The sequence below is a fragment of the Zeus faber genome, assembly GCF_960531495.2.
Source record: "Zeus faber genome assembly, chromosome: 3".
NCBI lineage: Eukaryota > Metazoa > Chordata > Actinopteri > Zeiformes > Zeidae > Zeus > Zeus faber.
This window is the reverse complement of record NC_137190.1, coordinates 29,013,812-29,037,442: the sequence shown is the minus strand read 5'-3', so window position 1 is coordinate 29,037,442 and position 23,631 is coordinate 29,013,812. Positions and strand designations below refer to the sequence as shown.

The 23,631-nt window shown below is 43.3% G+C and overlaps 1 protein-coding gene across 3 annotated transcripts; it reads right to left on the bottom strand.

Moving 5' to 3' along the window:
• Positions 1-670: 670 nt before the first annotated feature.
• LOC307228391 (phosphorylase b kinase regulatory subunit alpha, liver isoform) lies at positions 671-22,919 on the bottom strand. Of its 3 annotated transcripts, XM_079998030.1 has the most exons (33): positions 22,792-22,919; positions 22,153-22,245; positions 21,571-21,729; positions 20,069-20,116; positions 19,122-19,290; positions 18,914-18,996; positions 18,190-18,270; positions 18,004-18,102; positions 17,757-17,903; positions 17,548-17,601; positions 17,171-17,293; positions 16,972-17,067; positions 16,503-16,610; positions 16,273-16,351; positions 15,936-16,070; positions 15,699-15,808; positions 15,464-15,608; positions 15,154-15,232; positions 14,800-14,951; positions 14,479-14,649; positions 13,881-13,990; positions 13,587-13,723; positions 12,161-12,323; positions 11,096-11,175; positions 10,922-11,000; positions 10,692-10,821; positions 10,484-10,585; positions 9,914-10,032; positions 9,767-9,790; positions 8,890-8,943; positions 8,332-8,565; positions 3,333-3,533; positions 671-2,727 (listed from the first exon to the last, which is right to left on the bottom strand). In XM_079998030.1, the coding sequence occupies exons 2-33, from the start codon at positions 22,228-22,230 to the stop codon at positions 2,554-2,556; spliced, it is 3,723 nt and encodes a 1,240-aa protein (XP_079854156.1). In that variant the 5' UTR covers positions 22,231-22,245; positions 22,792-22,919; the 3' UTR covers positions 671-2,553. The 3 variants fall into 3 exon arrangements, with proteins under 3 accessions (XP_079854156.1, XP_079854158.1, XP_079854157.1); XM_079998032.1 differs by lacking the exon at positions 8,890-8,943; XM_079998031.1 differs by lacking the exon at positions 9,767-9,790.
• Between the last annotated feature and the right edge of the window lie 712 nt (positions 22,920-23,631).

The following is a 23,631-nucleotide window of genomic DNA, read 5'->3' as shown; positions in this document are numbered from 1 at the left end:
CCTGCGGGGGGACTGTGTAGGTAGGAGAACCCACTGTGTTGAAAAGTTTGTTTGTCTGTTGGATTACTGGCATCAAGTTAGATTGGATTCAAAAGACAATTGGAGTGATTTAACACACATATCTGTGTGAACACAAAGATGTAGATGAATGCCAGGAGGAAGATCTGGAGCTGAACGGGTGTCAGTGGCAGTGTGTCAACCTACCAGGGTCCCATCGCTGCATCTGCCCCAGAGGATACACACTGCAGGCGGACGGCAGACACTGCAAAGGTCGGTTTGGGATGCTCAATAAGGGAGTTGTTGGGAAAAGGTTTGGAAGGTTGGAAAAAGTCTCGGCTGACCGTCTCCCCCCCACCCCCCAGACATCAACGAGTGCAGCCGGAAGAACGGAGGCTGCTCACACCTGTGCGTCAACCAGAAAGGAGCGTACAAATGCGTCTGTCCGCCCTCCCACCGCCACTCCCACTACAGCTGGAAGAAATGTGTTCCCAGGGATGCGCCGTCACCCGGAGCTTCTCCTACCCTGGTCTTTCCCTCAGTGCTGTCCTTCGGCCTTAATTGAAATGACTGACGACCAGAAAGAGTTTGGCCCATTTTCCATAAATCTCCCCAGAGAAGGTACATGGACGTTTGTGGGGTGAGCAAATCGTACAGGCCCCAGAATCATCAATCATTCAATCAATCACTCACATCTTGTTGGTTTTCATTTCAACACTATAGGTCCGGTGCTGCTTTCATTGAAGTAGCAAGTGATTCATCTCGCTCTAGCCATATGAAACATGGATAGTCTTTTAGTATAGAGTATTTTATTATTCTCTCACAACACACAACCATAGTTACATTAGAGGTATGTAAATAGACAAAAATAACAATATTGCAATGAATATACTATATATGGGAAAATTGCATTGATACGTTATTCGAACCGGACATTAAATATATTACAGTACATGTGGTCTGCGTACTGCATTTCAATAAATAGTATTATATATTATCTTGATTAAATAACATTATTTATTGAAATGGATTTAAAAAAAAAAAATCGAAAATTTTGACAGTAAAATATCAAATCCATGACACCACAGTTTGTTAACAGTGTCTAGTATAACCTGAATACGAAGCACTTTCTCTTTCTCTCTCTGCAGTCAGTAGGCACAGGACACTGGACACACCAACACACCAAAACCTGCCGAACCCTTTTCCAACTTAACGGTACAAACCAAAGTTCCCTCTTTTTAACTTGCTCTGCAACTTTAACTTATCAGTGCGCACGCATAATCAACACACCATACCATTTTTACCATTTCATCCCTCCCACACGTCATACAACGTACATTGGGTTTGAGTAAGGATTTTTACGCTTAAGGTTAGTTTTGAAGTTATTAGGCAATGATGGTAACATAACTATTAAACAAATGTTTTCTTTAGCCCCTTTCCCACTTGCACTTGAAGCTGTAAATTTACTGGCAATGTTCCGTATTGGCGTCATGTGGGAACTGGAGCCGGTCCCGGGAACGGAAGCAAAGGAATGGGAATTGCCGTAATTTTGGGGCGAGCCGAATCCAAATAAAGCACAAATAGTGGGGTTTTACGAATATTTATTTCGTATAAATATTTCACAACTTATTTGTTTTTGGGAAGAAAAAAAAGGGGAGTGAGAAATGGCGAGTCCGAACCGTGGCGCTCGGCTGCAAGGACGAGAAACTGAAACTGTCCAGTTTGATATCCTTCAACTTTATTATTTTCCTTCTTAAAAATGCCACTCAGACCCTGGACATGTCTTTTACAGTTAGTGGAGCAGTGCGGGGACATGGGGAACAAGGGAGGGGCGATATAAAAGCGTCGGAGAGCCAGGAATAAATCTAAACCAATTCAGATTGTACGTCCGTGGCCGAAAGATTTTATAAATGATCGCATCTACACTGGACATAACATACCAACACTAAGCCGTTACGTACTGTATCCGTGACAGTCATCTATGTGGGAACAATTTTCTGTAAAGGAGGCCAATGTGGGAATGACTACCTACTGCCTTTGCCAGATTTTTTTTTTTTTTTATCCACCAATGTTACGGATTCCATGTGGGAAAGGGGCTTCTCTCCCAATAACTTAAATATGTTAAGTAACATAAATTGTTACTTTCTAAAAATGTTCAAAAATCTATTATTTTCTTTACAATTCAAATTAATGTAATTATTGTTATTATAAATTGCATTCACAGTGTAGGTTAATAAGCTAGGTTTGTTTAACTGATGAATTTATCGAAAACACGGGACACAGATATCCCAGCTGCTATATTCATACTATTATGCCTGAAGTTATAGGTTAGAAACAAAACTGTATTTGAGTGTCATGATAAAAAATAATAAATAATTCAAGAAATTAACAAACTAGAGGATTTAACATTTGATGACAAACCTATTTCCTATTTTCTTGCAGAATTAAAACACACATAAGATACATTAACATGAAATACTCAGAAGTTCAATGAGCACCACATGGAGAATAATCCATCATCATCGTCATCTCTTAAGATGCTTTTTTTTTAGGCCCTCACTGCATCAGGCAGCTGGAACTCGGCAGGAAGTCTTGTACGTATGTGACCGCAGCCTTGGACAGATAGGTCATGGTGCCGTAGCTGCCACTGGGGGCACTGTCGTAGAAGAAGTTACAGATACCTGTCGCCGGGTCTTTCTCCAGGAAGTAGTCACTTGCACAGTGTGTTTTCTGTGGACAGAGGTTGAGAGAAAGTGTCACACAGATCTATTCTACCCCAAACAGTAACCAGAAGCCTGTTCAGAAGTAATTTAAACTGCAGTTCAGTTCATGGCCACCAGATATTGCCCGGTAGAAGTCAATGGAAAAAGAAGAAACTTCTCACTAGAAATGCAAAAAATCAGACTTTTTCCACCATACTTTAGGGTCTTGTGGGGACCACCCCCATCTCTGTCCCACTGCCCAAACCTATAAAGCTCTGCTCCATGCTTCCAAGAGGGCGGCTAACGTAACGCCAGACTCAAGGTTTCAAAAACAGAGTGATAGTAACAGACACTACACTTTTCTACACCCTCGGCACTGTAAGGGGAATCAAAACCTGTATGTTTGCAAGGAGTTCATCTTTGCACAGTATATCAGAATGACTGTGTGATCAGACCAGTATACAAAAATAGAGGTTTAAGAAAGAATTTACTATGCTTGCACTGATGTACCAAATGTGGAACAATCCAGCAATACTGTCGCCGAAACATTGAATTCGTAAAAGTTGAGGTATGGTGCCTGGATTTCTTCTCTCGACTACATCAAGAACAAAGCAACTAAGCAAAGGGCGTCACCTGGTCACTGAGGAAGAGGTCGTTGGCCGTGTGCAGAATGCGGTCCACGAGGATGATGCCGCCGATGTTGTCCACGTCCACGTCGGCCAACAAGCCCAGCACCATTACTGTCTCCACCAGCAGCTGCCTGTACTCCGGCTGAGGGACGTGGTTCAGCACCGACTCCACTTGCACTGCAAACTTGATCTCACCCTCCGTCATCTGGAGCAATCGGGGACAAAACCACAATCTGTGTTCATTGAAAAAACTCACTCCATATTTTGCCCTTGCGCTATCGCTATTTTCAGTGTTGTCACCGATGTTACCCCAAAATGGGTGACCTGCTGTGGATTTGTCCCCCATTACTTGCATTGAACCTCTGATGGAAGTATGGACAAAAAGCTGGACTGCGAGAGTGAAACCTACATGAGGGCTCAGCATAAAATAGGGAAAACTAAACTATTCCTTGATTTTATTCGTCTGCCCTTTGTGCAGAGCAGACATGTTTTGCTTTGCTCTCCGCTTTGCCTCCATTTTCACTGTCTCAGCATCTTTTTTTGCTGCAACGCTTAAAGAAGAAACAGTGGCTCCATCTAACAACTGGACACTTGTTTTACAACTGTTAAAAAAAAAAAAAAGATTATTACCAGCACCACCTACAGTGGACATGGCTCCCCTTGCTTCAGTAAGCTAAGCTTATTAGCAACAAGATGCACAGACGACTTCCACAAACTTCTACAGAAGATTGCAGTGTTGGAAACCAAAGTTCACCGGTTGGAAGTGAACGTGGATGTGAATGGATTATGTGGGAACTACACCACTTTTACCATGGACTCATTTCAGTGGACAAGATAATGCTAACACAGAGCTAATTAGCACCAACAACATGACCAAGAAACAGGAGGGCTGTGTACCGGGTAAAAAATCTCCACCCTGGGACTCTCGGTGCTAACCCTAAGAGGAAATCATTTCCCTTTGAAATCTGAGGACGACTAACAGGCCGAGCCCAGCGCCCCGAGATCTGTGATGCAAGCGGCTGGCCTGCATTATCATCCAGGCATAGCGCCTCTTCAACCCCTAGGACACAACCGTGGACAGCCGCGAAAGGGGGAACTAGCAACAAACCTCCCCAACAACCAAGTGTGCAACTGGAGAACAGATTTGCTCCACTGCTGCAGGACCCTGGACCTCAGTCTGACGACGTGGATAACCTCTCATCTTCGCACAGCAAGGTGAAGACTGAGAGCAGCTCGCAAAGTAAAAGGCTAAAGGGAAAGCTAACGACCGGGCCCCAAACTCTTGATTGTGGGTGACCTTGCTGTAAAAGATGTAAGAAGCATGTGCAGTAAGAACGCCACAATACTCCGCTTTCCCAAGGACATGGTCTCTGACGTGACAGAAGGAATTCGGAATATCGTGGCTGCACATCTAACAGTGAGAACCCTCATCGTGCACATAATGTTGTGGAACAACAGTGTAAAGTACTGAAACAAGACTTTATTGATCTGCTGAACACAGTCAGCTCCTTGAACGCTGAGGTGTTTATCAGCGGCCCCTCTACCACCGATCATAAGAGGAGTTGAGAGATTCAGCAGATTGTTGGCACTGAACACATGGCTTTCGACTGCATGTATCGCCCATTCAGGGCAGTTTATTGCCAATTTCAACTTTTTCTGGGAGCGCAGACATCTTTTTCAAGGCGGATGGACTTTCCCTTAACAAATCAGGAGTAAAGCTTTTTATCTCTAACCTATTTTACTTGCGGAGACATAAAATAATGTGGAAACTTTGAAAGAGAGCCTCCTCAGCATGTCCAGTTATGTGTTTACAAAATAAAGCAGGCTCTAAGTGATGTGTGCTGGGTCCAGGCTGCAGGGCTAATGGCACTCGTGACTTTTCCCAGAACAAGCCACGGCCCTGTGTGACGGTAGCTTCCTCTACTCCTGTCTTGATAAGTAATGGAAAAACAATGGTGAATCTGCCAAGATACAAGCAAGCACCAAACCCTTTTAACAAATCTAGCATCCGTTCCTCGTCAGCCACAGCCTGCCCCAAAAGATTGGGCAGTCGATGTTAATGTTTTAAACACACTAAATCTAGCTCTATTAAACGTTTTGCAGGAAAAACATTGTCAATTAATGATTTTATTATCAAGCTCAACCTTGATTTTTATGTTTTTAACTAAAACCGGTTAGACCAAGATAACAGTGCAGCTGTTCCTCATCGAGTCAACCCCTCCCAACGTCAGTTTTATGAGTGAAGCCATAAAGAAGTCCATAGCAACGTGTGCATAAGAAAGTGGAGTTTCCATTCTGTTTAATGATTCCCTCAAAGGAAAGCAGATATCTTATGGAAATTTTGCTTCTTTTGAATCTGTGGCTCGTTGGTTAAATTCCCCCTCTCGAGTTATGTTTACAGGCCACCTAAATACTTTTTTTGATGACCTTGCTGAACTGCTGTCTATAATCTGAATGGACTTTGACCGTGTAGTTATTTTTGGTGATTTAAACATCCATGTTGAAAACCCCCAGGACAAAGGGACCAAAGAACTGTGTTGTGTTCTTGATAACTGGGGGCTGACTCGGCATGTGACTGAGCCCACGACACAACAGGAGCCACATCCTGGACTTAATCATCTTGTAGGGTCTGAACATTTCTAAGGTGGTGGTGACTGTGGTGTTGCTCTCTAATCATTCCTGTGTTTTCTTTGAGAGTACCATCTCCGTGCACACAGATGTTCAAACAGAGGTCATCACAAAACGGTATATCACTGAAAACACCAGTGAAATAAAAATACCCCCGCCCTTGGGTCTCAAGTCAATGAGCTTGTCGATAATTTCAATTCTAGAATGACAAATGTTATTGATGCCATTGCACCCACTAAGGTGACGGTGGTCTCTGGTAAGAAAAGATCTCCATGGAGAAATACCACGCTGGTAAGAATAGAAAAGAGCAAAAAACAAATCTTCGCGTTCATTATGACACCTGTTAAGACGGACGTGTTTATAATTTGAAATTGAGAAATGACAAAACAACAACAACAATAATAATAACAAACCCTCCTGTGTCAGTAGCCTCTGAACTTCTATCCACAAGGGTCTGCAATGAATTTGCCTCCTTCACCGACAAAAATTCAGAAAATTAAACATGCAGTCAGTACCGCCGTAACAGGTAGAGGATATGTGCCGTCCCTGTGTCCACTAAAAATCAATTTAAATAACATGACACAATATGATCCGATCAACCATAAAAACTTGGAAAAAATGTTTCAAATTGCATGTCCTCAGATCTTCTACAAATTGTCAACACGTCTCTTCTCTCGGGTTTCTTCCCACGGGCCCTGAAAACAGCCGTCATCAAGCCGCTCTTAAAAACAATCTACAATCTAGTCACCATGTGTGGTCTACCATCTAACAATCTAGACGCCTCACTAATGAACAATTGTAGGCCGATATCAAAACTCCCGTTTTTAAGTGGAATCATTGAAAAAGCTGTTTTGTAACAGCTGAACAATGTCTTGGCACTGCGCAACTGTTTCGATGTTTTCCAGTCAGGATTTCGAACACACCACAGCACTGAGACTGCTCTTGTCAAGGTCTTCAATGACATCCATCTAAACACAGACGGTGGCAGAATTTCAGTCTTAGTTTTACGGGATTTCAGTGCTGCATTTGACACAGTTGACCGTAACAGAATAGACCGACTGGACAACTGGGTGGGACTTTCTGGCACAGGACTAAACTGGTTGAAATCCTATTTAAAGGACAGGGACTAATTGGTGTCTATAGGTAATTACACATCTGAGCGAAAAAAAAATGACGTGGAGTTCCCCAAGGCTCCATTCTGGAGCTTCTTCTTCTTTAACATCTACATGCTCCCACTGGCTCAGATTATGGAAAACAACAAAATGTTACCATAATTACACAGGTGACACACAAACTGACATATCCATATCACCAGGAGACTATTGTCCAATACAATCACTGAGAAGTGCATTGAACAAATCGCAAATTGGATGTGCCAGAATTTCTCCAATTAAACAAAAACAAAACTGAAGTAATTGTTTTTGGAGCGAGAAGAACGACTAAAAGTCAGCGCTCAGCTTTAATCGGCAAAGTTAAAAAGCACGAACCAAGCCAGAAATCTTGGTGTAGTCATGGACTGGGACCTAAATTTCAACAGCCACATTAAAACAATTACTAAGTCAGCCTTCTATCACCTTAAGAACATATCAAGGATTAAAGGACTTATGTCTCAGCAGGATTTGGTTACGTTATGAAGCATCCAGACCTCTCAGGTCGTCTGGGACAGCTCTGCTTTCTGTCCCCAGAGTCAAAACTAAAGATGGAGAAGCAGCGTTGAGTTTTTATGCACCACATATCTGGAACAAACTCCCAAAAAACTGCAGGTCTGCTCCATCTCTGACCTCTTTTAAATCAAGGCTTAAGACCTATATGTTTGCCCCTCCCTTTTCTGAACCAAATATCAATTTCTTGCACTGCACTCTTACTTGTACTTGATTTTATGCATTCTATTTCTTAACTTTATAATGTGTTCTTCCTTTTACAATGTGTTTATGTATTCTATTTTTTTTACTTTATGCATTCTCTTAGCACTTTGTCTTTATTCATTTTATGTTTTATGTTAAAGCACTTAAAATTGCCTTGTTGTTGAAATGTGCTATACAAATAAACTTGCCTTGCCTTGAAATCAATCATTTCAAAAATTGTCGAGATGATTTCACTGAAGCGAAATCAATAATACATTGTCCTGTAGTGGAGAACATGGCCATTGCTGCAAAGACAGTGAAGATTTTTTAGGAAAAGAATGTCTTATTACATCACTAATGTAGCATCACTTCCAACATGCCAATGAATTTAGCCACATTTTAGAACAAGAACACAGACGTTTAAGAGACCTATTGTTCGGGGTTCTATGGCGGATCGCCTTTTTTTCTATTTCATCTGCTGCTTTTATCGACTGGGGATTCAGAATCGGAATTGGGAACAAAGGCGGCGACCTCTCTGGTGGTGGAGGAGGGCAGGACGTATCCGACGATGGACAGGCCCTGGCACTTCTGCAGGATCTTCCAGACCTTCTGGTAGAAGCCCATCGGCACTCTGTTGATGGCGCCGTCCAGCCTGCGTCTCCTCAGCCACTGTCCCTGCCGCTCCTCCCAGTGGAGCTGCCCCCCGGCCGGCCCAGCCCCCACCGGGGACAGGATCCCACTGGGGGTAGAGGGGCTGCTGCAGCGCTGCGGGTGGTGTTGAGACGTGAATTTATAGTTGCTTTATAGTCTCCATCTCACATGAATACATACAAAACAAATGATAAAGCCAAAACAATGCTCACAGCGATATGTTGCTATGCAATCCATGCACTCATGCAAAAAAAAATGAGACTGTTAAGCTGATAAATTTGTTATGGCAGATTAGCACGACACATTCCGCCTGTTTAGGTCAACAGGAAAAAAAAATGCATTTAAAGTAACATGGGCACATTTACGTTCAAACTTCAGACACAGAGAGAGGAACTGGGCTACTTTGAAGCAGATGTGCTGTATGATGGAATGGTTTACCGTAGAGCGCGGAGAGGTGACATTGCTACTGATGGACGGACCGCCGCCAAAGATCTACACATGGACATGGATGACAGAAGATGAGGGGAATGACCGAGCTGGAAAGAAAAAATCTCCGCTACCGCTGTTCAGACTCCTGGGTGCGGTGGCACAGGGCATTGCACTGCTGCCTCACAGCAAGAGGGTCCTCGGTTCGATTTCCCGCCTGGGGCGCTGTTGGCACTGCGCACCGGCGGGTTATCTCCTGATTAGGGGCCTTTCTGTGTGGAGTTTGCATGTTCTCCCCGTGCTCACATGGTTTCCTCCTTGTAAGGACCCCCACCAAAAGCATGCAGAACATCATTGTCTGACCAGCGATGGACATTTGTAACTGGTCCCCAGGTGCGTCACTGTATGCTCCTGGCTGTCCCCCAGAGGAAAGACAAGCCAGGATGGGTTAAAAGCAGAGAACTAATTTCACCGGCCACCATTTGAAGGGCGCACGTGTGTGTGTGTGTGTGTGTGTCGCCCTCACCGCATGTGTTGTGGTGTGTGTGCCGTATGATAAATCTTCTTCTGATTTAAGGAAGATGGTTGCAAAGTATATTCATATATAGTCCGATAACAGAGATGCTCTGTTGTCAAATATGACTGGGGGTTGGGTTTCAGGGCGCTAATCACCCTGTTCATATACAATCTATAAATCTAACATTTCGAGTTCTCTTCCCTGATTTTTAAAGCCGTTTTTGTGGTGGACCAAAGTGCTTGAAGTCACGTTGCTAGCGAAATGGTAGAGGCCAGAATGAGATGGATGAAAACAGTTAAGGCAGCAGTTGTGTTGTTTTCGAGTTAGAGGCAAACAGACACATGCCTATGGACGTTATCAAACTCAACCCACACTGACAGGCTGAGAGTCATCCAACTGCAGAGAGCAAACAGAATCAGAGACAGGGTTACCATAGGTAGATAAATACTAAAAACCCCACCGCTTACATTGAACGGCTGTACAATTCATTGGATCAGTTCACTGTGTATTCTGCGTCACCTGTTTGATCTCGCTCTTGAGCTTGCGTATGCCGGTGCGCTCGGTCTTGGTGGCCCCGGTGTGGCCCAGCTCGTGGATGGAGATGGCAGGACTGGTGGCCGTGGACTGGATAGGACGCACTGAGGCAGAGTAGGTATTAAAACATGAGGCTTACTCGTTTACTAGAATAAAACTGTGGTTTCATTTTTGAAGTTCCTTCTTAGCGTATGTATTTTTCCCAAGATGTTTTCACCATGTGTGGTCGAAAGAAATACTGGAAACTAACAATCTTTTACTCGGAAAAAATATTGTAAACATGATTAGAATTTATTGTACCAGACAGAAACGTGACTTTGAATTATCCATTATCTTTTAATAACATTATTTTTTCCATTTGCGTCAAATTTTTTATAAAAATAAATGTATTCAATGTTCAAGCATGTGAGAGCTACGTCACGTCTCAGCCTTTGCTCAATGTATCAATGCACCTCTTGGCGAATAATGGCGGAAAAAAAAAGTTGTTTTAATCGTTTTTTATTTTATTCCAACAGGTTTGGGAACGCTAGAAACCCAGACACAAAGGCCACTCACTGCTCCTCTCCACTCCAAACTCCTTCCCACTGAGGATGTGGTGCAGCAGGTTCTTCATGTCAAATGGGCTCAGGCTCATTAGGCTCTCAGAGGCCTCCTCACCTGGAACCGTGGAGCAAAAACAGCACTTCCCTGTAATGACTTCCGAGGTATTCTCTGTATATTCGTATGTGTGTGTGTGTGTGTGTGTGTGTGTGTGCGTCCTCACCGGAGCAATGCAGGCTGCGCGCCAACTCGGTGGCCATCACCTGCATGATGAGTCCTATCCGGAGTCGGAGCATGTCTCCGAAAAGGGCAGGCTGGGAACGCATGTACATGGCCAGGTAGACCATGATCTCCTACGAAGTCCCCGAGAAAGACCCCAGAGTATTCATCATGCAGGGTATAAAAACACACAAAGTCTGCCAGCCACGCATACACTTTGTCTTCCGGTTTTACCTGGGTGAGGACAGCGATACTGATGTCCTGGCCGCTCGCTTCATAAATTAGATTGTTGAGCTCCTCCGGAGGAAGCGGACTGGACGGGGGACGGAGGAGGAAAGATCTGTTAAGATCAGGCGATCTGTACATACACTACAGTTGACCTACATGAGAATTTGAATTCCCACTCACGCTGTGATAACCCTCTCCCTTGGTACAGGAGGCAAACCTACTGTCAGCTGCTTGTGATGGGAGATAAGATCTGTGCAGGCCTGCGTTAAGGGAAAGACAATGCTTAAATATCCATATACAAATACTTAGTGGAGGTACTGAAGACTCTCAAAGGAAATATTACATTATATTATCACATTGTCATTTAGCAGATGAATATAGACTACACTAATATAGAATAGGTTTCTCTGCAGCCAATTTGAGCTTCACGATTAGGAATTGGCAAACATGGAGAAAAGGCTTAGTTGACGTGGAATTGTTGTGCAGTAAATGACTGGAATTGCAAAGGCAGTGAAAATGTGTCACACCTCAAGATGGAAAGATGGAGCTGTTTCATTTCATCATATTAGGAAAAAGCCACATTTTGGGACTCAGTAAATAGCAATGTATAATGATAGACTATTGTTTCATTGAATAATTCTAAATGTTGAAAACCTTGATAAATATTCTGTCGCCCTTTTCCTGCCCCCTAGCTGTGTAGTGTGCACATCCTTGATTATAGTCAAGTAAATGGGAACGCTGTCCATACTGTAAATTGCCAGATTGTTGGGTATACTCTGTGCCGGTTCGATCCCCGGCTCCTCCTGGAAGCCTGCTGATGTGTCCTTGAGCAAAACAGTTAACCTCCTAATTGTTCGATATGGCAGCCCACTGCTCCTAGATACGTCAGTTCCTAAGATGGGTAAATGCAGAGGGATTGCAAATTTTCCCCATTGTGGGACTAATAAAGGTATATAAAAATAATAATAAAAAAAATTTATATATATATATATATATAAAAACATACATACACACACACACACACACACGTATATCTTCACTACAACTCTAGTTTTATTTTTGTTCACCATCCTCAATGGGGAGGACAAGGCTCAATGGACTGGGCAGTGAAGAAGGCAGAAACTCAGTGCCTTGCTTGTCACAGCGGGCGCTAAAATAAAAAAAGGCAAAACCCGGCCCCTAACGAGTGACCGCCCTGTCTCCCAATCCGTTGCTTAAGTATGACCATGACACCCAGACACTGACCTCCGCCAGCACCTCCACCCTCTTGCGTAGGACTCCAGAGATGTATCTGATGAGGCCCCACTCATTGCAGGCGCCAGCTTGGACGTACAGCTCCTCCAGCAGGGAGCGCACGCTGGCCCCGCCCTGACCGGGACCAGACACCTCCACCAGCCAATCGGCTCCTCTGCTCATACAAAAAAAACAAAACAAAAAAAAATCAAAAACATTTATGACATCATTACCAGCCTTTCCACATAGTATTTACCTGGTATTTACTGCCTTCCTATTTGAAAGTAGTAGTATTCAAACTGATTCAAGATCAAGTTTCAAGATTCAAGAGGTTTATTTATCACATACATATGTTTATACATATATGCAGTGAAATATCATTGCAACTGACAAAGATTATGCGTTTGGACACATGTTGGTCAGTGTTTAGACAGTGGTGTTAAATGTTTTGGTATGTATGGTATGTTTGGCCTCTCTTTCAGTCTCACTTGCCTTGTTCATTTTTTTGGTTTATTTGATTGTTTTCTTTGGTCATTTTTAGGTGTTTATTTATTGTTTATCATTAAGTTTATTGTATATTACCAATTTTGTGTTGTTTATTTTTCTTGTTTTTTGTTAGGTTTATTTTGTATATTTTATTGGTAATTTTTAGGTTCATTGTACAGTATATTGCCAATTTTCAACTAATTCTTAGATTTACTACATATTGCCTTTTTTTTCTTACTACTTTATTATTGGCTTTTTTATGTGAGCTGCAGTAACTGCAATTTCTCCACCTAAACTTTCATTTCTGTGTCCAAATACTGCTTCATTGAGTCAAAAAGGCTCTGAGTGCTTTCACAAATAGCACCAGCGTTACTTAATACATCACATGCACATACAGCAGCTACAAGGTTACATGAAACTCTTTCACATTAATGCAGATCTGTGTGAAAAATGAAGCTGGGAAGATTCCGAGTTAAAGGGGCAGTGTGTGGAATTTACAGAATGGACTTGGCAGAAATGGAATGTAATATTCATAAATATGTTTTAATTAGTGTATAATCGCATAAAAATAACAATTGTGTTTTTGTTACCTTAGAATGAGCCGTTTTTATCTACATAGGGAGCGATCCCCTTCCACGGAGGGCCCCATGTTGCACTGCCATGTTTCTACAGTAGCCCATAATGGACAAACCAAACACTTGCTCTAGAGAGGGCCTTTCCCGTTTTAAGAATTTCTCGGCCACCGTCTCTTCCACGGAGGCCGCTATCTTGCACCACTATGGGGAGTTGGTTGCGATCTGTAACCTCACCGCTAGATGCCACGTAATTCTACACACTGCACCTTTAACTTCATACCATTGTTTCTAACTTGGTGATTGCACGCAGAAATGCAAGATAAGAATTGGATTTAGAGAGAAACAGAGAAACACATCGGGTGTGCATATGTTCCTACTTCATGATGAAGAGGACGTAGAGGATGTCAGCCTGGTCCTGCAGAGTGGGACACTCTTGCAGTTGTCTCACCAGGCCCGCAAAGTCTGTGTTCCCCTGTGAGTCTTTGGGTAGGTGCAGGTTGGCAGCGCTGTGGGACTTACAGGGATTCAAAAGAAATTACACTATTTTCAAGGGGAATTTAATACCATAAAAATGAAAATCTGAATTTATGTGTTTCGGTGCATCACATGCAAGAGGTGTAAAGCAACATTGGTTTACACTCCTGCAACAGAATGGTGTTATGGCGTCTTACCTTTTGCTGCTTTGTGTTTAAGCTATGTTGATGATGTGGAACTTCAAGTAGGTTGAGAGATTTGCGGAGTTTGTTCATGACTGGAATCACGGGCAGATACATAGATGGCTCTAAAATACACACACACAGCCGCAACCATTGCGGTCACAATTCAGAAACATAGATAAAACATAATTAAATGTATATAAAATAAATACAAATGAAAAACAATAAAGAAATACAACAACCTACGAATCATTATTACAATTTTTAAATGCAAAAAACGTAAGTATATTTCTCTACAAATAATGTAATGTAATAATAATATGTGTTGCCTAAACCATTTAAAAAAAGGAATGTAGCATCATTTACCTGTGATTAAATGTATTTTTATATCTTTTTATAATTTGCAAAACAAGTAATGCTTTTGTGGATGGAGAAATATGTTTATGTTCCTGTGTTTGCATCAAAAAATATATATTATACCGATTTGGGGACAGCAGTATTAATTCATCTTTTTGCATTTTTATTCATGTTATTATATGTATTTGAGAATTTTGACACCAAACTCGTTCCACATTTCCACTATGGTTAAATCTGAAAATATGGGGAAACTCACTAGGCATGTTCAGGCCCTGGACCTGGGCCATGAACGACAGGATGTCTCTCGTGGTGTGTTCGGCACTGAACACGTGGTGCTGCCCTCTCTGGATGGGAGGGAGATGGCACCTGGTGGTGGAGCTCTGGAGCAGCTGGGTGAGGTACTGGTCGAACACGTCTTCTGAGCCTCCTGGAAGAGAATGAGGGTGGGAGAACCTGATTTTAAAATCGATAGCACCATACATCTTTTGATACACATTCATGTATTTCCCTCCAGGGATTAGTAGAAAGGTATGTTGTTTATAAACTCTCTGTTGATTTTTTTTTTTGTGTGGAATACCAGCACGTTTGCAAGTGTTTTCTTCATAGCCGCTGTACTCGTCACCCTCTTCCTCGTCGTTCAGTAAGCTTTCATCCATCTCCTCATCCATGAAACTGAGGCGCGTGTGAAAGGAAGTGGTCTGGAAACTGGCCAGGTCTGACATCTGCACTCTGCAATGACATAAATCAACCATAATATAATATAATATAGCATAATATATTATAATATATTATAATATACTATAATGTAGTATATAATATAATATAATACATAAAAACGAGTAATAAAAAAAAGAAAATACCATATAGTAAATTATGGGATTGTTTGGGATGTTTGTTTTATATAAGACTGTGAAACACAAATGGGACAGACCTGGCACCTGCAAAATAGCCATCTTGTAGTTTTCTCAGGGTTGCTAGGATACATGGATCAATCCCATCGCCATCTTCGGCTACACGCAAAATAGAAAATTAAGCATTGGTGTTAATACTCAAGAAAGATAGAAACAGAAACCACATTTAATACAATATGATGTAAAAACAAAAGCAACACCGAAACTGCATATCAAGTCCAAACAACTGCCAGGGATTCTCGGGACCTGGTTTTCTCTCCTGCCTCAGCAGTTTTTGTTATTGTTAAACGGAAACAAAGAAAAAACAAAGAAAAAGGAAACCGTCCGTACTAAGCATGCTGTGTGTGATGGGGAAGGTGAGTGTGGGCCGCCCCGTCATCCTCCAGCAGGAAGAGAGATAGGCCAGCTCCGTGCGCAGCATCTCCACGATCATCTGGTTGTCCAAGGCCAGGTAGAAGTGGTGCTGGTCCAAGAACTGGAAGGAGAGATGGAAAAGGCTCAGATTAAGAAAGACTGAAGTTGAGGATGCTCCAAACGTGCGGAATCATTTGAGCAATTACTTCACCTGGGGGGTGAAGGTGTAGCTGCGGTCTCGGATCTCATAAAATTTTGACGTCCCCAGAACACCGATGTGTCTGTAGGGTCTGCCGCTCAAATTCAGCTTTTTACAATTCCCTGCAAAACAACAAAAGTAAGCAAAATACACATCTGAAAATCTTACTTGCACTTTCCCGCTTTCCCTTGCCCAGTAAGTGCGGTAAAGTGTGTGTGTGTGTGTGTGTGTGTGGGGGGGGGGGGGTACCCAGTCTGACGTAGATGTGGCTGAGCAGCCGAGCAGGCATCACCCTGATGGGCAGAACCTCCGACACCGTCTGCACCACGATGCCGCAGTCGCTCAACAACTCCTGTATCTCCTCAGACTCTGCCAAGACACACACTGGACACACATGTATGCGCGCGCGCGCACACACACACACACACACACACACACACACACACACACACACACACACACACACACACACACACACACACACACACACACACACACACACACACACACACACATTTAAAAACTGTCCATAAGGTCATAGCATTAACTTGTTGGATATTATATAGAGAAACAATTTGATCCGGACCTTGTACCACGACGTCTGGCTTGAAGTTGGTGGAGAACCTCCGGTTGAGGGGGTCGACCTCTCCCGGTGCCAGGAAACCCTTTTGGCAGAAACACAACGATGGAGGAGAAGAACACGATTGAAAGAAGGGAAGTGTATTACAGGTTTATTTTATCTGTATGTGGAGAGAAGGAAGAGCAGCAGCGTCAGGCTGTATAGTCCAGTAGACATGGAGGAACCCTCCCAGCTACCTCAGCCAACAGACAGCCCAGGATGTAGAGCGACTGTCCCCACATGTGAGGCAGCTGCCCCATGGCCGCTCTGTCCACACTGTGAGGGTTGCTGTACTCCTCTTCCATCTGGGAATGCAAAGGTTGTTCTCAAAGTTATTGAACATATATGCAGATTAAATCATGGCGACACACATTTCGAGCCAACTTTCACATTTTAAGGGCAAAGAAATCTGCAAGTTTGGTCGAAAAATCTGTTATTGCGAACCAAGAAAGGCCTCTATGCCCGTTGGCCTCGGCGCTCAAAACTTAAGTGCTATTCTATTGTATTGACCTTTAATTTAAAAGTTTGGAATGATTCTCTCAACAACATCTGGAGGATATAGCTGTTGAGGGTAAAGTCACTGGACCATTGAGGAGTTTTATGAGGAGCAGACTCATAAGGAGAATGCATAATAGATTGTGGAAGACATAGAATAGGATGGATGACCTTCTCGTGGGGCACGGCGTAGAGCTCCGGCACCAGACGGATTCCATTCTTCCCTCGGATCAGGACGCCGTCCAGGGCCTCTCGGTACTCCTCCACCTGGACACACACCACAGCGGTACAAAAGGGGCCGGATGGGCGGTACAAAAGGGGCCGGATGGGCGAGCCCGAGAAGAACAGTTGTAAATAACAGCGTTTGTACCTGCACTTGCTCTCCGGTGAAGATTCCATCCAGGATGAGGTAGGTCCAGAACACCGGCCATTCACACTCGATGTTCTCAAAGAGCTTGAGCTCGGCCGGATCGTAGTGCAGACGAGTTGGGTCCTGCGAGACAGGTACAACCCAGTGAGACATAGGCCTTTACCCGTTTCGTTGTGAAGATTTTGCCCCAAAAAAAAAAAGTCCATTGATGGACACTTGAGATTTGGAATTTCACTTTACTTCTGTCATTTGAACAATCAGTTATATCACATAATTCCATCTCACTTGGCATCGCCATCACTGTTTCCTTTTCTCTACAGTGTTTGTATGAAACTTTCAATACCTTAAAAACCTTTTTTAAATAGAGAATACTCCACCTCTCTGGGACAGCAATATCCATCTCTGATAAAGCGACAGCAGCCATAACGCCCCTTAAAAAAAGGAACAATAGGACTGTTATACTTCAGTTGGATTACTATGTCTTCGTACGAGCGGCTTGCATTTTAATAACGTTGGAATAAAACGGTATCGATTTTTTTTTTTCACGACACGACGAGACTAGACCAGATCCTTGCTGGACTGGCACCTGTAGTTTGTTGATGATCTGAGACTTGGTGTTGGCCACTAGATCAGCGTCCTCGACGGCGAAGGCGGGGTAGGAGATGACGGAGAGGAGGCCGGCATCGATCTCCTTGGAGGTAGAAGCCCTCGGCAGCATCGAGCACAGGATCGCCTGTCGGGGGGGGGGGAGAAGCGGGGGAGTTGAGACGGAATTTTCTTCGATGGACGGATATGGAAAAATCCACCGGGTCTGAGATGTATGAGGAAGGCACCTGACAGTGTTCCACCTCGTCTGGCAGAACGTGGATGACTGACTTAGGCCCCCCGTGGGCCCCAAAGAGATCCAGCTCATCTATGGCCTCTAGAGCGGCCTATAAGCACATGGAAAGACACACAGTGAGAAGATCATCATTCATTTGTGATCAGTTATGCGAAGCTGTAGGGTCCCGGTTTCTTACCTTGGCCATCCCCACTGAGCTGCCGTTTAGCTCAGGAATGCCCTGATTGGTCTTGTCTCCTCGCTCCCACATCCCATAGTCCTACAGACAAAAAAAAACAAAAAAAAACACTAGGACACCAATCAACAGCCTTGCAGGTCATCCTCCTGTGGTGTTTCATTATGTTCCCCCGTCCACTCCTTCCTTTTATCTCCAGAATTCAGCTTTCCATCATCTCATTTGATGTTGCTCCAATGCATTATTCAGGTTTTTACTTCATCCCCTTCGTCCATCTTTGCCCTCTCTGACCTCCAAGCCCGTTCCACCACTGTCTTTTAACTGGCTTCGTCCATATTTTCCTTCCCCTTCAACAGTCTTCCAAGCCGGTTGAGCCCAGAACACTCTGGAACCTTCTAGAAATCTAGGAAACATCCAGTCCATTCATCACCACGACATGCTGGTATAGGTTGTGAGTTTCTGTTGCAAGAAGCCATACTATTTAATCTCACCTTTACTGAGATTCACGTTTTTTAATACCAATCAACTTATATGCCTCGAGAAATATTTTACTATTTTTAGAGCATATTGTGCGTCGTCCCGGGTGTCACGACATCTCGCTGCAGATATGTATGACCGTATGTATATGTACTGTATGTGATAAATAACCTCTTGAATCTTGAAATAAATCCGCAGTTCCATAAATTAAACGCCACCTCCTCAATCTTCCTTGGAGAGTAGAACTTACTGCTACTTTGTAGGCGGCCTCGATGTAGAAGACCAGGTTCTGGATGAAGGCCACCTCGTCCAGGTTTGAGATGATGCGCAGACCTGCAATGCAAGCGTGTCACACTCAGCTCATTTCCTCAAATGACTCCCGACTGCACTGTCTATTCCTACTCTATTACTGTCCTGTCAACTAAAATTTGTACAATGTTGAGAATAAGACGGCGTACCAGAGGCCGTCATCTGGGCAAGCACCAGCAGGTAAATAGAGGTGGCGTCCACCTGAAGATGGCCCCACTGGTCATCGCCCACCACCGTGGCACAAGTGGGAGTGTGATATTTGGCGTGCAAGCAATCCTTTGTACTCTGGGTGTGTTTGAACTTCTCCACCTTGGCCACCTGCCCCCGGGGCATTGACATAACAACTTCACTTCACCGTAATCGAACAAAAAAACACATTCGAAAATCGATTTTGCAGTTCCACAAATGTTAAATGAGTTCTAAAGGGTAGTGTGGGTTTGTGGTTGTTTTACCTTCAAGTATTTTAAACTCAAACAACAAAATGTCCTGTGGTGTGACTGTAACAGGCATGATGTAGGAATCGTAAACATCATAAAAATTAAAATTAAAAAAATCCTGAAAATGGGTCATGGGTCATTAGGTCACAGGGGCCTATTTTCCTGAATGATGTTCTTTAATGGCACCGAAGTTATAAGAAATTGATGAGTCCTGCAGCGTGACGCCGTGTTTCTTATTTTTAATCGTGCAATATTTATCATTACCACAGATGAAAGGCTAACTACAACAGGGTCTACTTTAAAAAAGAATTTTGCTCAATAAAATGTGATGTCACACCACAGGAAGATTTGTGCAACAAGTTGACCACTTACTTCCTCCTTCCTCAAAATAATTATTAAATACTAATATACACATTTCTTATTGAAATTGCCTAATTCTCACACACACACACACACGTGCGCGCGCAGATGTGCGCACGCGAGCGAGAAACACAACCGAAATGAGTACACACGCCCCAAAAAGAATGAGGATTTCTGAAAGTTACGTTTCTCTAGTTTAGTGTGTAGCTTGTTTAGTGTTTATATCTGAGTCATATTGCATTATAACCTGTATTGTTATTCAAAATGACATGAATAAGAAGCAGATGAAAAGGACTTGCCTGTCTCATCATGCACTGGAGGAGCCCCTGCATCAGCTTCACCACACTCTGCCGAGAAACAACGAATCAGCACAAAGAGGGATCGAGCCAATCCAGTAGATGCTCATTACTGGATCTGCAGGTCATGTTTTTCTTAAATTCATGAGACGTTTTTTGTATTTTATAGTGCTGAAGACGGACCTGAAGGAAGCACTCTTTAAGACTCTTTTTTCAGATATTCAAAAGATTGCATGACGCGAGATAGCATCGATGTATTGCTGTAGCATTGTACTTGTACAATAAGGGGCGGTTTCGCAGATGGTTATTACTCCAAATCAGGACTAAGATAACCCTGATTAAATTAAATCAGAATTTAAAAAAGCCTTTCTGAGATTTTGCCGACGAGGTCATTAAGGATGAGTCAGCTCCTTCTGTCTGTTCTTGGTGCTGGTCTTAGTCCAGATCAACCTGGTCGACCTGGAGGCCCACGTCCATTAATCCAAAGATAAACCTGCCTCTGGTCAGGTTTAATTTAAGCCTTCACTTAGTCCTAGATAAGCTCTAATCTTCCTTCTGGAAACAAGATTTTTTTAAACCAATGCTAGGGCAAAGTGTAAGACTATTTTAAACCATGACTGAGAAAGGGCCGGCTCAGTTAGTCCTGATTAAATGTGTGATTTAGTCTTAGATTAGACCTAAACTGGGTCTGCGAAACCGCCCCCATTACGTCTGGACTCTGTACCCTTAAAGTTGCATTTATTGTCAAGTGATTCTTTTGCCCTCCATACACCTATTGCACACTTGACCTCTCTTAAGCTTATTTACCTTATTTAAGGTAAGCTTATTTACATGCCTTGAATTTCCCGGATAAAATTTGGCGGATAAATAAAGTGCTATCTTATCTTATTTCCTTCCTTAGGTTTCTTCTGTTTTTTCGTAATGAGGCTTTTTTGGGGGGGTGGGGTGGTTTACCAAAAGAACGTGTGGATTCGTAGAACTCGGGCCTATAAAGTAGTCATAAAATCGTCATGTGACTTGACTTTGCAACATAGACTTAAACCAACTCCTTAGGACACACCTGGACTCCTCCCCCGCTGATCTTCAAGGAGTCTTCAACACAAGTAAAAAAACAACTTAGCAGAGTATAATGTTACTTGTTCTTAATGAAGTGCAACTGTTACTGAAAAATGAACCTCAGCGGAATGTTGTGTTGGATAAAAGCATTTGCTGAATGATTTCACGTAAATATTGATGCCGGTATGGGCCGAATCCCAGTAACATACAGTTTACATGTATAATATTTAACCCAAAGTTCAAGGCAAACCAACAGGCACTGACATACTGTACACATACTGTACTATATATAGTATATACTGAGCCCCCGGTTCTCTCTCAGCAATATCATCAAGTGCTGACCAGGAGAAATCGTTCGGATGTGTCATTAGAGTGTAATTTGTATTAAAATAAGATGATATAATAAGGACGTTTTGACCATATTGCCCTGCCCTAAGAAACACACAGACCTGCTCCAGTTCATAGGCCTTGGCCTTGTCTTCGTCGCGGTCAGCGTTTTTCCGGTAGGCCATGCCCAGCCCCCACACAGCCAGCACGCTGTACACATTGTCCCTCACCCAGGCGTCCTTTTGCTGGGCGCTCGCAGGCAGAAGCCCTGTCACCGGGTTCTGTGGAAGAAAACACACGTGCAGACACACACACACACACACACACACGGAGCACCACTGTTTTTGTTTCGTCTACGAGGTCAACAGATAAGGTGCTATAGCTGCTGCCCTTGTGTTGCACCGTGAACTGAAGTGGACAACCAGATATGGTCCTCAGCCCCGGTGCAGCCGCTGGACTTTGCCCGAGCCGTGTTTATTTCTATCCCACAGCCTTCGGAACATCTGCTTTTGAGGTATTTGCGTGTGTGTGTGTGTGTGTGTGTGTGTGTGTGTGTGTGTGCGTGTGCGTGTGCGTGTGCCTGGGGGAGGCACCAGGGACCTGAGGCAGAACAACAAATAGCGCCAAAACAAAACGCAGCCCAGCTACGGTACGATCTGAACCCTTTTTTTGTTTGGTTTCGCAGATGGGGTTTGTTTTGTCACCTGCAGGCAGAGGATGGTCTCCTGGACGAGCCGGGCGTAACCGTCCAACCTCACTCCTGAGTTACTGCGGCTCCTCATCCTGACTCCTTATCTCTGTGCAGGACACAGAGGTGTGCAAATAAAGGAGTGTGCATGTACATATATATATAAAGATACAGTATATTCCAGGTATATTTCTATAACCATTTTTTTCCAACCAACCTGGCACACTCCGTATAAAGTATGTACAGATTTGATCCTATATATGTTGTATGCTATGCAAACTTGCACAATGTCCTGCTTTTTTCAGAATGTGAATTTTTGATACAGAGATGTATTGTTATTTTTAGGTGTGTTATATGTATAAATGTATAAAATGTATAAAATGTATTTCAAATTTAACTTTTTTTTCATTTTTTCAAAAAAAGTTTTAAATGTATTTGTTTTGATGTGAACTGCCTGGCGGTAAACACCGCAATCCACCCGCAGTTTGGGTCTTTATAAGCACGAATAGTATCTATTCACCTACCCGCGAAATAATTGTACTGTATAGCTACATCGAATATTACCCTTCTGCAGGTTTGGCTTTGGTCAGAAATAAAGCGCGTTTCATTTCAAAATTGCGGACTGAAGCTGTAATGACCGTATAATCGGACCTACCTGCTCCATCCGCTCAGCTCGCCGCACTGGACAGCTCCTGGCCGGGGTGTGTTGCTAAGCTCGTCGTTAGCTGGAGCTGTCCGCCTGTCCGGTTAGACGCCCACCTCCCGTGTTCCACTGTGTTGGTGGGTTTCGGGGTTTGTCGGATGGGTTTTAAAATCCAGGAAGACCACGACAGGGTTTACTTTCGATTCGACACGAGTCGAAGGGAGTCGCGGTGTGCACCGCGGGGCAGGGGCAGGAGGAGCATCCATAACACATTGCTGCTGCGGTTCGTTGAGTGGCCTGCAGGGGGCGCCCGACAAGTTCAAATAATAGTTACTGTGCTGCTTTTAAGTTCAAGGTCAAGAGGTTATTTGTATGCGTACATAGACATACGTCATATATATGCAGTGAAATGTCATGACACCCGGTGATTACGCACAATAACCTCCATGAGCTCTAAAAATACTAAAATGTGCGTAGTCGACGCGAGGCGCTCCACCACAATTCGTAAAAGAAAGAGTTAACTCGCGATTATGTTTGCGTAAAGTAAATACATTTACATCATTTAGAAATAACCCATAAGATTCACAGTGAGTACGCGCTGATAATAAGTGATGGTAATTAAGTAAAAATGCACGAGAGCATGTTAAATATCCACTGCTTGTTTGAATAGTGTTAAAATGTAAAAAAAAAAGAATAATCATAAAATTTAAAAAATTGATTCAAGGTTGAGATATCCTTCCTTTCATATTAATCTCCTAGAGAGCCTACGTTGCTTGGATTGCTTACGCCTTCGTTTACCCGCTACGTTTCCTCATTCTGTGGTTTCAGGGCACAACGCGCTATCTAGAGCAG

Bases quoted from the DNA above. Each gene is read 5' to 3' on its own strand.
- LOC307228391 (XM_079998030.1), bottom strand. From the start codon at position 22,230: ATGAGGAGCCGCAGTAACTCAGGAGTGAGGTTGGACGGTTACGCCCGG. The intron at 17,904-18,003 runs GTGCCTTCCTCA...CCCCCCCGACAG, and splicing joins ACGAGGTGGAACACTGTCAG to GCGATCCTGTGCTCGATGCT. The intron at 8,944-9,766 runs GTGGGTTGAGTT...GTCCATGTGTAG, and splicing joins ATGACTCTCAGCCTGTCAGT to ATCTTTGGCGGCGGTCCGTC.